The sequence below is a fragment of the Euprymna scolopes genome, chromosome 45 (assembly GCF_053919585.1).
Source record: "Euprymna scolopes isolate OS-2025 chromosome 45, ASM5391958v1, whole genome shotgun sequence".
NCBI lineage: Eukaryota > Metazoa > Mollusca > Cephalopoda > Sepiida > Sepiolidae > Euprymna > Euprymna scolopes.
Window position 1 is genome coordinate 60,336,323 of NC_136526.1, and position 16,143 is coordinate 60,352,465.

Below are 16,143 nucleotides of genomic sequence, written 5' to 3' on the forward strand. Positions count from 1 at the left end.
ATATATACATATATCAATATATACATATACATAGATTAATATATACATATATATATATTAATATATACATATATATACATATATTAATATATATATATATATATATATACATATATCAATATATACATATATATACATATACATATATTAATATATACATATATATATATATTAATATATACATATATATACATATAAATATATTAATATATACATATATACATGTATATACATATATTAATATATACATATATATACATATACATAATAATATATACATATATATACATATATTAATATATGCATATACATATATCCATATATACTTATATATACATATACAAATATATACATGTATTAATATATACATATATATACATATACATACATATAGATATATACATATACATACATATAGAGTTATACATATATATACATACATATATATATATATATATATAATTATATAATTATACATATGATTGCAGTAAATTCGCTTTCGAATATTGCCATCACTCGATATAGCACAAAAAAGTATTAAGAAACACGAAAACATTGAGTGAAGGGTTGCACGAATGTGGCTTTTAAGCCCTGCTTAACTCTGGCCTTCCTTAGCACACATTGTACAGACATGCACACCATTAAGAGCACATTCTTGCTGTTCTTTTATATGCAGGATCAAATGCCGTTTCAAACTGCCTGTTGTTTTGTACATTCGTCCGCAGTGTGCACAGGTTAACTCTGGCAACTCTAGACTGTTTTGTGTCCTGCTGCGCCGATGAGTAGACTGGTGACTCATCAGCCCAGCTCTGCTAAGACATATTCTTCAGCACACCCCACACTGCAGACAAATTTGGCTCCCTCTCCCATCCATGGCTCCTTTCACCCTCTCTTTCCGGATTTGCGCTTCAGCCACTCATACTTGGTTTGATCCACCTCAAACTTGTCCACACCTCCCCACAAGGTCCTTCTCCCCCCTCCGCGATCCAAAGCAAGACTCTCCCAGGTTCCTTCATCAATCCCACACTTTTTTAAGTGGATCTTAAACAATCCTTTAATCTCAATTTAGACGTTTGAGCCAGACATCTTGCCTCGGCGAGCTCGCCATAAAGGAGATGTTTGGGAAGTCGATTGTCTAACATCCTCACCACATGTCCACTCCATCTCAGTATTTGCTTAATAACGTGAGCCTCAATGCTAAGGCATTGGGTTCGATCAAGCACCTCCACATCACTGACATACATCTGCCAACCCACACCTAAGATTCACCGTAGGCACATCTGATTAAACCGCTTGAGACGTCTCAAATGCTCCCTGTACGTTGTCAAGGTTTCACAACAATAGAGAAGAGTAGAGAGAACGTATGCGGCATAAACCTTAATCTTAGTTGGCAGCAAGATCCCATGACGTCTCCACAGACGTCCGTCCAACTTTCCGAAGGCATCACTTACCCTGCTAATCCGTAACGATACCTCATCATCCAGGGTACCAGACATACAGTGTGCTACCCAAGTATAGAAACATAGAGACAACTGCTATCTTTGACCCACAGATATAAACTGATGGCTGATAGTCGTCCCTAAATCCTAAAAGTTTTCTACATTAAGGGTTGGTGTATTTACCGTAAGTCTCTCTTTATTTAAAAGATCAAAGAAGAGTATCAAAGCTAATAGGTTCGGCACTGTCAACTAAGCTCCAATCTGTTCTTTCGCCGTTTCACCCTGTGCCTGTTTTACAAGTGTATGCGCTGATGAATTCTTTGTACTTGTGCCACCTCAACATACATACCCCCCAACAAACCCTCTTAGCAACTAAAGTACACCTTATTCACTATAGAAGTCGTTTGATGCTAAAAGTTTTCTACAATAAGTTTCCTCTCTCAGACAGCTAGACTTAGGAATTCCCTTCCTGCTACCCAAGTATACAAACTTAGAGACAACTGCTATCTTTGACCCACAGATATAAACTGATGGCTCATAGTAGTCGCTAAATGCTAAAAGTTTTCTACATTAAGTTTCCTCTGTCTTAGACTTACTAATTCCCTTCCTGCTACTGCTTCTGAAACTTTACTGACATACCAAGTTTAAATGTAATGTAAACCAAGATCTTGCTCATGTCACATAAAAAAAATCCCAAATTGTAACTTCTTACGTCCAAGACGGAATAGGACTTCCAAGCAGGTTGCTACTTTCTCTATCTTGCCTCATACTAAGTATGTAAATATTTTAAAAGATTGCCGGCAGCATGTTCGCGGTAGGGTTAGCTGTTCTAATATTTTTAATTAAGATTTGAATGTCTTCATGTGTAGCATTGGATTTGACTGCAAATGCTTTGCGACATGTATGATAAGAATACGAACGTAATTCTAACAGGCCTTTCTGGTAAATTATCCTCAGAAAAGATGAAAGACATCCTCTCACAAACTTAGACTCTTGAGGACAGTGTCAAGTTGTCATTCAAATTCTATGAAGAGTGTGTTCTGCAATGTATTCGTATATTTGCATCAATAGATATTTAAATGTAATTGTTTAACCACACACTTAATATGAATAACAACTCTTGTTAGAGTGTGTTTTCATGTGTAGTTAAGCATTGGATTTGACTGCAATGGTTTTGTGACATATATTACAAATTTTGTTAGTAGATTGTAAAGTGGACAATCAATTTCTATGTTTTCCTATGTTGCATCAATATATATTTAAATGTAATTGTTTAACCACACACATCATAACAATTCTTGTGTCTTCATATGTAGTTTAGCATTGGATTATCCTAAAAATACTTTGCCATATATTACAAACTTATTAAAAGTTAGGAAAACAATTTCCTCTCCCCCAGTTGACAATTTAAATATGTTGCAGTGTTCATTTCTTGTGGCCTATTGGTCTTAACGCATTAAATGACAATAATTGTTCTGGTTTGTTGTGCATCATTCGTCATAAAAACCTATTGAACATTTAAATATGTCGTAGTATTCCTTTCTTGTGATCTATGCGTCTTACTACCTGGGGCTAACACTTGAACTCTGTATGAGATACTCAGATAATCGAACGTTCCATTAAATTTCTTTCTCTTAAACACTTAGTAAAAAAATACAGTATCTGGTTTGATGGTCTCTCTTTTATATATCTGCCAGGCTGTATCTCTTTTTTGGTTTTATTTTACTTCAGTCGAAGTTCTCGGAAATCAAGGGGCCCACAACCTGTGTGTGTTTGCATGTCTCATTACATTCGTTTGATGTTCAAATGTTTTACCACAAACTTCGCATGAATAAAGTTTCTCTCCAGTGTGTTTTCACATGTCTTCTTATATAATTTTGACGTGCAAATGCTTTACCACACACAAGGTTTCTCTTCAGTGTGTGTTTGCATGTGTCTCGTTACACTAGTTTGATGTGCAAATGATTTACCACAAATCACACAAGAGAAACGTTTCTCTCCAGTGTGTGTTCGTACGTGTAGCTTTATTTGATTTTGATATGCAAATGCTTTACCACAAATTTCACAAGAAAAAGGTTTCTCTCCAGTGTGTGTTCGCATGTGTTCTCTTAAAGTAATTTGATGTGCAAATGCTTTACCACACACTTTACAAGAACAAGGTTTTTCTCCAGTGTGTGTTCGCATGTGTTCTGTTAACTGATGTTGATATGCTATTCCTTTCTGACACACTTTACAAGAAAAAGGTTTCTCCCCAGTGTGTGTTCGCATGTGTAGCATTGCTTGAGTTTTCTGTGCAAATGTTTTACCACACACTTCACAACAAAAAGGTTTCTCTCCAGTGTGTGTTCGCATGTGTTTCGTTACATTCGTTTGTTGTGCAAATGCTTTACCACAAATTTCACAAGAAAAAGGTTTCTCTCCAGTGTGTGTTCGCATGTGTCTCTTTACATCATTTTGACGTGCAAATGCTTTACCACACACTTCGCAAGAAAAAGGTTTCTCTCCAGTGTGTGTCCGCATGTTTACCATTGGCTGTATGTATGATGTGCAAATGCTTTACCACAAACTTCACAAGAAAAGGTTTCTCTCCAGTGTGGGTTTGCATGTGTTCTGTTACATGATTTTTATGTGCAAATGGTTTAGCACAAACTTTACAAGAAAAAAGGTTTCTCTCCAGTGTGTGTCCACAATTTTTACTGTTGTCTGCATGTCTGATGTGCAAATGCTTTACCACAAATTTCACAAGAAAAAGGTTTCTCCCAGTGTTTGTTATCATGTGTTCTGTTTCATGATTTTTATGGGCAAATGATTTACCCCACACTTAACAAGAAAAAGGTTTCTTTCCAGTGTGTGGTCTTATGTGTGATTTTCATTCAGCATTGGGTACAAATATTTTATCTTACACTTCCCAATAAGTTTTCTCTCTTAGGCACTCGAGGTCAGTGTCTACTAGGCATTCAATTTCTCTCCTTTAGGCATTCAAGTTCTCTCCAGTAGGTATTCAAGTTTACTCTCCAGTTTGTTCGCATGTTTGATGGTACATCACGATTGTTTGCAAATGCTTTTCCACCCTCTTTACAAAAAAACTTGCTCTTTTGTTGGAGTTTACAGGTGCTCCTTAGTTTCAGAATAATTTGAAGATGCCATACCACACACTTCACATGTGTTATCTGTCAGCGTGTTAGTCTTTAACCTTTAACTGGTTGATCATGTTTTATCACACAATTCACAAAGCTTTATTTTTTCTAGTCTGTTATGATTTCAAATTGCTAAAAGATGCTCATCCAATATTATATTTTTATAGCAAAATGTCATTTGCAAACATTTGCAAAAGATAAGCTTTTGTAATAATGTTTATTTCTAAACTTCGTATTGAAAATTTTAAGCTAAGATTTATTCAAGAATAACATTTGTTTTCAATGTCTCCAAACATGTTTTTATATAAAAATGCAACACATTTACTGACAAGTTATTTTTTCCACTGTGTGCTAATCAACATATGTTCTTCAGTTTCCGTTTTATTTCTCCAAATTGATTCATCTGTTCTTTAATGGGAAATCAGTGATAATCTTAGTTCAGAAGAATAAAACTGCCGTTCATGGTTATTATATGACGTTATTGTCCACTGTAACTCTTACCTGTGAAGAAAAGATAAAATTATACAAATTTTACATAAAAAATATACAATAAATCAAGCCAAAAACTAATAATAGCTGTTTAATCCAGTCACCCATATGCTACAAACTAAGGTCCCACTTTACCTCTTTATCAAATACTCTGATCATTGTGTCCTGATCCTTTCTTTTACATGGTTGTTCTACTAATTAGAGCTTTGTCTCATTTTCTAACTATTTAATTTATTTTGGGACATACATAAAGACTCATTTACTTCAAGCGTTTAACTTGGAGCAATTGGGATTGTATTGATGGCTGGATATTCTGCAAAAGAAAGACCAATTTCACAAAAAAATTTTGTACATGTTCTTTGCAAAATATTAAGATGCCATGAAACATAACCAAATAAAAATCATTAATCTTTGTCACATTAAAAAATATAAATATCTAATATGCATGTAATAAACCTGGTAATTCTTTTCCCCTGCTTTTTAAAACTTTTACATATATGCCTTAATATATTTCATTAGTTCATATATTTACCCACATGAAAAATAACATTAAGTTGAAGTTTAAAAATATCATAAACCGTCATTATTGATAAGAAATATATTCAGCAAGAAAATATATTGAACTTACAAAATTTATAATTTAAATAAAACAAAATTCACACAATTAAAATAATCATAAAAAAACAAGGAAAATTAAAGATTTTTACAAATAAAAACAATTACCTGTTATTTAAAAAATATTTGAATCTTAAGCAATATGTTTTCTTTAAAGGACATGAAGCTATGCTTGTGAATACCGACAATAGACATAGGCAGTTCAGATTTTCTGGAATTGGTCTAAAAATATCAATAAAATAATTTTCGTTTAATACAATAAAAAGACATGAAAAATTGCAAATTCTCATTATTATAAATTTATTCAAAACATTTAAATTTTTTATTGATGTTTTTGTTACTTAATCGTTTGTAATGGTTTTTTAAATTAATGTTAGAGTTCGATTAATACCTGTTAGAGTATAGGCCAATCAAACAACGTTGTTGAGTTAATGATTCTTTATAACATCTTCCAAAATTGACGACTTTGCCAATACTGAATCTGATGATAGATTTTTGTGATCTGTAAATGATATGTATATATTTGAACAACTAGACGAGGCTGTAGAATATGGAATGTCAGTGGAAATATACATTCTGTCATTGAATAGAGGAAAAAACTTAAATAAATATTCGATGACAAATACATGACATTGGTCAGATGAGAGGGGATAGAGTCAGCATTGAAAGGGTCAACTTAAAGTCAAAATAGCAGAAACAGGTTTACAGTAGTTTTCAAGTGAATGAATAATTCTTAGACATGTAGCAAGAGAATCACAATAAAAGGAACAGGTTAATAGTGGTTAATAAATGCTAAATATATTTTGACAAACAGTGTAGAGTTAGGTAAAGTAATGAAACTGTAGGTATTCAAATAGTCATCTCTGAACACATATTCCATACCTTGAAAAAGTAGGGCAGTAGGCCTTGGTATATTTACAACATTTGATTGAGTTTGGGATGAAGTTTTTTCTCATGAAAATAAAATCATACAGTGTTACTGTATGATTAATATAATCAGATTCTTCTTAAACAAAAATATTCAGGTGTTCTTTTGTAATTGTATTCAACACAACATTATATAAATGCACATTTGCTTTAGACTTCGACTCTTAGACTTTTATTATTCCTGATATTTATTAAGAAAGTGATAAAATTGTGTCCGAGATATGTTTGCTATGGACACCACACTTTTTACATCTTGAGACGAAATCTAATTTATATATGTACACAATGTACAAAACCTTAGAAAATTACTAGCAGTCTCTGGTGGAATGAGGCATAAATAGATGTTAACATTTACTGCTGATAAGACTAAGCTTCTTTCTTTCCCCTTGACCACGTGCACAAGATCAGAAGAGAGAAAATCAGAGAAGACTTGTTCGTATACAGCCTTTGATATATTGCCATAGATGGTAGTGTTGTCAGCATATCTATGAATAAACTTAGGATGTGATTTGGGAGATCACTGATGTAGATCTCTCGACCTGTTCCATAAATCCCCAAACCTCAACAGGAAATAGCTAAAAAAAAAAACATGAATAAACCTAGAACCCCATCCTCAAACGTAGATCCCTACTACAATTTCTCCTTCTCCAACATTAGGGGTCTACGTTTACACCTTCCAGAGGTTGACATCCAATTACAGGAGACAAAACCGGACATATTCTTTCTAAGTGAAACAGGCATAGGGCCGACTTGTTCGTATACAGCCATAGATGAGTTCATATTTAAAGGATACTCTAACTTAACATCTAAATCTGACCTGCAAGACCGCCATGGGCATGGAATATGCGCCTACATAAAAGATGGCTCCCCGTGTGGTAGGGATACCTCCAGACAGGACCCTAATTTACCTTATATGTGCTTCCATGTTGCACTTGCTTACACCACTGCATTTATATTTGCCGTCTATCCCCCCCCACAACACGGAGTTACTATCTTTAAGAGTATATCTGAGAAAATTGACCACATTCAGTCTGCTCATCATATTCCATGCTTTAGCTAACATTCACATTTGTGGTGATTTCAATCTCCATAATGTAGAATGGCTGACCCACTCAAATAAGACAGATGATGAGGGGAGGTTCTGTGATGGTTTTGCCGTTGCTTATGACCTCACTCAGATTGTTCACAGATCCACCTGTGTGGCCGATATTATCTGTCAGTATGCAAGCCTTCTAGACCTTTTTTCACAACTTCCCCTGAGCTATGTTCATGTTCCGTTCTATCTCCCCTGGGATCATCCAACCACTCTGTTGTATCAGTTAAGATAAAAATGAAATGAAATAAGTCTTAGACGTACCTCTCCACCTTACTGTATATCGATACTCTATGGCTGACTGGGATAGCGCCCATACACCTATATCTGATCTACCTCTGCATTACATGTTTAAAAAAAATGTGTCCTCTATATTATCAGATATGACCAAATGATTAATTGTAGGCATAGACCGATTCATACCATCCAAAAAATTCCAACAAAAACCAAACAGCTAGCCATGGTTCTCCCCAGAATGTGCTGCTGCAATTGTGCACAGAACAACAACTGTAAAAGCGTATATAAAAACTGCAAGTGAGCTATATGGTCAGTCCGTTAAATCCAAAGTAACTGAGTAGCGGCTTGGTTCCCACCAGTTTTGGCAAATAACAAACAGGATCCTGAACAGAAGTGTGTGTTCTATCCCAACCATCATCAATGGACCTGAGGTCATCTCGTCAGCATCAGACAAGGCCAAACTATTTGCCAAAACTTTGCAGCTAATTCTACCCTTTAAAGCAACTGGCCCCGATGGCATTCCAATTATAGTGTTGAAAAAGCTTCAATCAGAACTTGCCCCCATACTTAGAAAACAGTTTAAGCGTGCCTTAAGGAAAAGTGCTTTCCAACACTCTGGAAAACCTCATCAGTATGCCCTGTATTTAAGAATTCAGGTGATAATTCATTTCCCTCTCAGTACAGACCAATAAGTCTCCTGTTTGTCATGAGTAAGCTGCTGGAATCCATATTAAATAGAGAAGTAGTCAACCCCCTCAGCTGAAATAACCTTAGTGACATGCAATATGGTTTCTGTCCTGCTAGATCTAATGGTTATATCTCATATGATTAGCGAATCTCTCGACAAAGGTTTCCTTTCTAGGGCAGTTCGATAATGTATGGCATAGGGGCCTACTTCACAAGATTTCCAGCTATGGTATAACTGGAAATGTTTTCTCAATTATTAAATTTCTCTCTGATAGGCTCATAAGAGTAGTGGTTGATGGGCAGAAATCAGAGGCCCACAGTATTAATGCTGGAGTCCCTCAGGGGTCTATCCTGGGCCCAACTCTCTTCCTGATCTACATCAATGATCTCGCAAAACATATACTTAAATCATTCATTGACATCTATGCTGATGACACAACTATCTATGGCACACATCAAAGGCCGTAAATGACAAAGTTCTTTCTGATTCTCTCTCTTCTGATCTTAAGTGTATGGTACAGTGGGGGAAGAGGTGGCTGGTTACTTTTAATGCATCTAAAACCAAGCTCCTATCTTTACACAATCAACGTTCTGATCCACATCTGGCATCAATTGAAATGGATGGCTCTCGTCTTGGGAAGGCTCTATGTTTTGACAACCTTCTGGGTTTGATCTTTACTCATAATCTGGAATGAAACACGTACATCAATTCTGTTGCTGGGAAAATGGTAGGATCCTTCTACTGCTCCAGAAGATATCTCACTACTGATGAAATTCTCTATTTGTATAAAAGCCAAGTACGTCCAAGAATTGAGTACTGCTGCCACATCTGAACAGGAGCTGCTAAAAACAGCTTATCCTGCCTTTACAGAGTACAAAATAGACTTCATGGCTTAGAGGGGGATACCCTATTCTCTTTCCTGCAACCTCTCTCCCACAGGAGAGACGTTGCGTGCCTGTCTTTCTTTTATCATTATTTCCATGGCAAGTGCTCGTCTGAGCTTCAATCTCTGGCCCCCTCTCGCCAATCTTTCACAAAAAAACACCCGTGTAGCTGAAACCACTGTCAGTAAGTTTCCCCACTCTTTATTTGTGCTTTAATCAAAGCGTAGATTCCATGACCAAAGCTTCTTGCTTAGAAGAGCCAGTGGAACTCTCTTCCGTTTCCCACTTGACTACAACTTGGATGTCTTCAAGTCCAACATAAACAAATTTCTGATGAATTGCCCCCTTCAGTAAGACACTTTATCAAATCTCCAATACTAACGATTACTACGATACTATCCCATTGATTACTGTACATGCAAAAACCCTTATCCTTGAGTGGCCTTGAAAAGTAGTGACCTCCATGTAAAAAAAAACAAAAAATGACAGTTGGGCCTACAATGGACCCCTGAGGGACTCCAGCATTAATACTGTGAGCTTCTTACTTCTGCCCATTAACCACTACCCTTATGAAATTATCAGAAAGAAATATTTTAATAACTGAAAAGACATTTCCAGCTATACTGTAGCAGGAGATTTTGTGGAGTAGCCCTGTATGCCATACCCTATCAAAGGCCTTTGATATGTTAAGTACAATTGTCCTAGAACATATAACTGTTAGTACATCTGCTGTAGATCTAGCAAAATATAAACCATATTGCATGTCATTGAGTTATTTTTGCTGAGGTGGTTGACTACTTCCCTATTAAATACAGATTCCAGCAACTTGTTGTACAGAAGACTGATTGGGCTGTATTGAAAGGGAGATAACCAATCACCTAAATTTTTAAATAGGGGACATACTGATGAGGTATTCCAGGGTGTTGGAAAATATTTTCCTTAAGACAACGCTTAACCAGCTTTGTAAGTATAGGAGTTAGTTCTGGTTGAAGCTTTTTCAGCACAATAATTGTAATGGCATCAGGGACAGTTGCTTTACTAGAATCACGGTTTTTTATTAGCTTGGCAACATCATGCACAGATATTCATATATTGCATAGCATGTTTTCAGACACAGGAGGAAATATGGTAGGGCTGATTGCATAACATAGAATTACCTGCAAAGTTCTTGGCAAAGAGTTTGGCTTTGTATGTTGATGACGAGAGTACCGCATGTCTATTGATGATGGTTGGGATAAAGCACATGCTTCTATTCAGGATCCTGTTAATTATTTGCAAAACTGGTGGGAACCAAGCCGCTACTTAGCTACGTTGGACTTGACAGACTGAGCATACAACTCTCTCACTTTTTTATTTTTACAGTGGTTGCTTTATTACCTCAAACTGCTAGGCTTTGGAATTCGCTCCCTCTTTCCTGCATAATTGTTATGAACGTACAGATATTTAAATACAGTGTCCTTATAGACATAATCTTTAATAGTAACCCCTACCTCTAAGTGGCAATATGTCTTGTTTGAAGTGAATAAATGTAAAAAAGTGAATGAATTATGTAGAGGATAATGTGATGGCAAGGGAATAAAGTTACAATATTAGAAATAGTTTAACAAGGGTTTGTTTTGCAAGTGATGCTAGACATCTCTTCATCTATTCAGTGCAGTGTTACATTAATATCCTCAGCTTAAACCAAAACCACATTCGCCACAGGAACAAGGTGATAAAGCAGTTCATCAAAGTTCTCTTTCTAACACTGCAATTATTCATCCAATTTTGTAATATAGTGTGGTCATGCAAATGAACTGCAAGGTGGAAAATCTTTCTTGTTATCTATCCTTGTTTATTCTGTATATTTGTTGTATTTAAAAATTTTTTAAAACAACGGTTCATAACACCAAGGTGCTCATGGGCCAAACAGTGGCAAGCTGGCTTGGTTTTATGGTGCCGAGACCTTTTGTTTATTCCATATATTTGTATTTTATTTTTAAAACAATACATTTACATTTAATTGGCGATTCTAGATGTGAAAATGCCAAGAACAGATTCAATATAATTGAGTCAAACTTTTTGTTTGTGATTGTTTTCTTAAGCGACATAGTTAGATTTAAATTTTAAGCAGCATATTTACATTTAAATGTAAAATGTATGTGTATGTCAGGTTGACTGGCGAACCTGATGAAGAAATGGAAATTGATGATACCACAGAGCAACACAGGATGATAAACACACATAGACATTACTCCATCATTAAGACAACCTTCATGTTGCAGAACAAGAGTGCCAAAAAACTTGTTAACACAAATGCATAGAAAATTGCACAAGTTCTCTTCCATATTGACAGGACTTTAGAGTCTTTTGTAAAATAAATGAAAAATATTTTTTTTAAATAAATTACTAACATCTACAATGTTTTATCTTTATAAAAAAATGCGTTTTGAATACTTAAAATAGAAGTTAGAAAATTATTTTGCTTACATGAAATAAAACATTTCCACTAAGATGAAAAAAAATGTTTATTATATTCTGTGATTGTTAATAAATGCAGAAAACTTCATTAAAATTGTGTTTCTGAATTTTGGTGAATTTTTAAGTGAAGGGAGAGGCAGTAGGCACTTCCTATTATTATTATTATTATTATTACTATTATTATTATTACTATTATTATTATTATTATTAATATTATTATTATTTGTCAGTATCAGTATTATAATCCAACCATATTCCAAATTTTCCTTAAAAAATTACTCCATATGTAATAATATGTTAGGTAATTGCGATGTTTTCAATATAAAAACAATTTTCAAAGCACTGAAAAAAAAAAAAAAAAAGGCACCGCCAAAACTGGGGGGGGGGGGTAAGTCAGTACTTTTTGACGGACCGTCTTTTAAAAAATCTACCAAAAATCAGGTAATTATCCGATCAATACAAAATTTTCAGCGATTATTAAGAGAAGAATGAACTTTATAACAGTGTACTTATTTTTCATAAACGATATTTATATATATATATATTTTTTTTTTTTTTGCTTACAACCCCCCTTGTTTTGAGGGGGGTACAAATACGCTTAAAATAAATATGCTTAAAATAATCATCTGAAACTGAACAAAACATATTGTGTTGTTGTAAGGGACAGAATTATAGATTAAAAAAAAAAACTTGTTTGCATACCTTATTTTGACGTCTGAATATCAGAACTTCGATTGTGTTTAATTATCCCGCTTTTGAGTTTTGAAGTGTGAAATTCGGTGAATATGTTAAGTAAAATAATTAATTTAAGTTAAGCAAAACAAAAAAAAATGTTTTTTTTAAATATTTATACGAAAAAAGCCATTTTAAAATCTTTGATAAATATATTAACAATTTTTTTTAGCGAGCCGAATAATGCATGACCATTATTAAATAGGGCATGCTTTGAAGAATCGATACAAAAAAAAAATTCGATAAATATTGTGCACTTTGTGTTAAAAATAGCATCATTTTTTCGATCCCGTTTGAAAACGTTTGCCGCCTTTCGACTACGGTGGACTAAATGCGCTGAAATAATTTTTTTTTTATTCTGCTTTTAATTGTCTCCCCCCCCCCCCATTTTGAGGAGCCTGGCCCCCACACACATACACATTAAAAACCAAACTCATACAAATGGTCACCCATCTGGTACTGGCCAGCCTCAGCTTAATAATACATTGAAATTTTCGTCACTGAAAAATAAGTTTTTTTTGGCCTGCTCGGTCTTCCATAGTTTGCTTTTTATCAAATGCAAACGTAAACAGTGTCGATCTAGACTCTAGATCGATGCAAAGTAACTGGTTGCTTATATGAATAAGTGTAATTATTTGAAATCCAGGTACTTATAATATTTTTGCATATTCTCTTAGAAAATCATCCTAAATCTTAGTTAGACAACAAATAAATAAATTAATTATTTCAAAAACCTTTTTTTTTTTTTTAATATTTATGTACGTTTTTGGTGCAAGACAAAAAATGTCAATTGTTAACTTTTGGGGAAAATTTAACATTTAAAATTTAATTAAAAATAGTAGAAAAAGTTTTATATTATTCTGTTTTCTATATGATAAAATTCAGGGTTTTATCTTTCTGGAAAAAAAAAGAAAGTTACTCAGAAATAAATAATGTAATTTCGTTTTAAAAAACAACAACAACTTGATTTTTCGGCCATTTTTGGCGGTGCCTACAAAACAAACTTTAAAAACAAAAGTAAACAATAAAAACCCGATTAGGGTGATTTCTATAGTACCATTCTTCGTTTATATGCAATCATGGAATGTTGACTTATTTCTCTATTAAAACAAAGGCAATCATAATGGTTTCGACGCGCCCCTAGTAAAACAAAGGGAATCATAATGTAATAAAAAAAAGAGCTTCAAAAGCAATTAAATTAATAAATACTTACTTTTTGTTTGGCAATCTGTATTTAACAACGAAACGATTATAAGATGAGTTCATTTAAACAAGACTAGTTTGAGATGAGTTCATTTAAACAAGACTAGTTTGACGGGTGGAAGTCAACATTTTAAGATGGTGACCGGAAAAGCAAGTTCGCAGAAATTGAAATATTTTTTTTTATTTCATTATGATTTCATTTTTATTATTATTATTATTATTATTATTATTATTATTATTATTATTATTATTATTATTATTATTATTATTATTTATTTATTTATTTATTTATTTTGTTTTGTGTTGAATTACAAAATATGTTTCATTATTAAAAATTATTGGTGATCACGCATATTAACGTACTCGTGCCATTACCACGCCATAGGAAATAGACGATGATAGTTATGTACGGGCAAAAATGGCCGAATAAAGATAGCATTTGAAATATTAAAAATTAAAGTAATTTTCCCCAAAATAGCTTAATTAGCCCCCACCCCCACCCCAAAAAAGATTTTGCCCTTCACAAAATTGCAACAAACGGATTTTTTTTTTGTAAACATAGATTACATGGAAGCCAAAATTTCAGACAGTCGAAAGGCTATTTGAAAATGACGTAAAGTAGTTTAAAGAGAGGTAGAGAGTGCTGTTTTTCTTTATTGACCCAGACGTGCAGCCGTACATTCGTATCCTGAACGTTTGTACCATTTTTCGATTTTTTTAAAATTTAATTATTTTTCTATGTTCCTCTTTTTCAATTAATAATTTTTTTAAGATTATATAAAAATTATGTTACGCCGAAACTTTCACATTCATGCAAGCAAAGAAAATATTAACATCTTACATATAAAACGTATACCAAACCTGTAATTAAAAAAAAAAAGTAGAAATAATTTTTGAAACTATGATTTTTTTTATGTGTGTGAAAATATTAAAGAAACAATGCGTAGATAGACATTGTAGATCAATACGATATTGAGTTTGTCTCTTGTTACCATATAAAGTATGGAAAACAGTAATTAACCAAATTAACATTGTACATATTTAATGAAGCTGTATTTCATATTTAATATAAAAATGTTTGTAATATTATTAATCATCAAACGATATAAATCTTAAAACTTAACAAAATTATACAAATATTTTATTTATTTATGTTATTTATTTATTTTATTTATTTTTTTAATTATTTATTTATTTTATTATTTATTTTATTATTTATTTATTTATTCATTGTTTTATTTATTTATTTATTGTTTTATTTATTCATTTATTTATTTATTTATTTATTTATTTATTTATTTATTTATTTGATTAATTTATTATTTTATTTAAATTATTTATTTTATTATTTTATTTAAATTATTTATTTTATTTATTGTTTTTATTTATTTAATTTATTTATTTAATTTATTTATTTAATTATTTATTTTATTTATTATTTTATTTATTTATTTATTTGGAAATTTTTACCTGGCTTCCACCTTTACATTTTTATTTAAATGATGATCTGTATAAGTTTTCGGATATGCTGAAGACGAACATCGCATTTAAATTCCCTGCAAATAAAACATTTTCCAGATAATAAGCAATATCATTTCGTATGTTATTGCCTGTGGCCATCTTAGTATGTGCGAGCACGTGCTAGTGTTTATAAACACAACATTGAGAAACTATGCGAAACTATAAATGCGTATATCGAATAGCAAATAAAGTTTCACGATTTTATTCGTTTTCAGCATACCCCCCCCCAAAATGTTAAAATGGAAACCAAGTAAAAGTTTTTTTGTTTTTTTTTGTTTAAGATTGAAAAAGTTCTCATTGTTATATATTACTCAATTAATTATTATTTCCTGATATTTTAAGGCTGTTCCCTGTTCATACACACACACACACACACACACACATACATACACACACACACGCACACATACACACACACACACACACACGCACACACACAAATCTAGTGTAGACCTGTACAATGCACACTGTTAAGGGTAAACCTTTAACATTCTGAGTGATGTTCCCTTATTTAGAATCTGTTCCTTTCGAAATCATGTTTTCTCTTTTTTTGTTTTGATTAACTCTTGCAAAATAAATAGCCTATCTACCATTCATACATTCATACACATACACATTATCTATCTATATTTTTATAAAGTAATAGGGTTCGTGTATTTCTGTCTGTGTGTACAGCTCTCCATCATCAACGAAATATAAAGGAGGTAAGAGGGTAGAT

General features: G+C 33.0%; 1 protein-coding gene across 1 annotated transcript in view; it reads right to left on the reverse strand.

Annotated features, from left to right (window-relative positions):
* Positions 1–16,143, reverse strand: part of LOC145269209 (uncharacterized) — a 106,120-nt gene that overhangs the window by 42,327 nt on the left and 47,650 nt on the right. Inside the window, exons 3-4 of the mRNA XM_080124827.1 lie at positions 5,329–5,378; positions 3,337–3,993 (exon numbers count right to left, since the gene is read on the reverse strand). Of these exons, the coding sequence (XP_079980953.1) occupies positions 3,337–3,993; positions 5,329–5,378 (707 nt within the window). The remainder of the gene's footprint in view (positions 1–3,336; positions 3,994–5,328; positions 5,379–16,143) is intronic.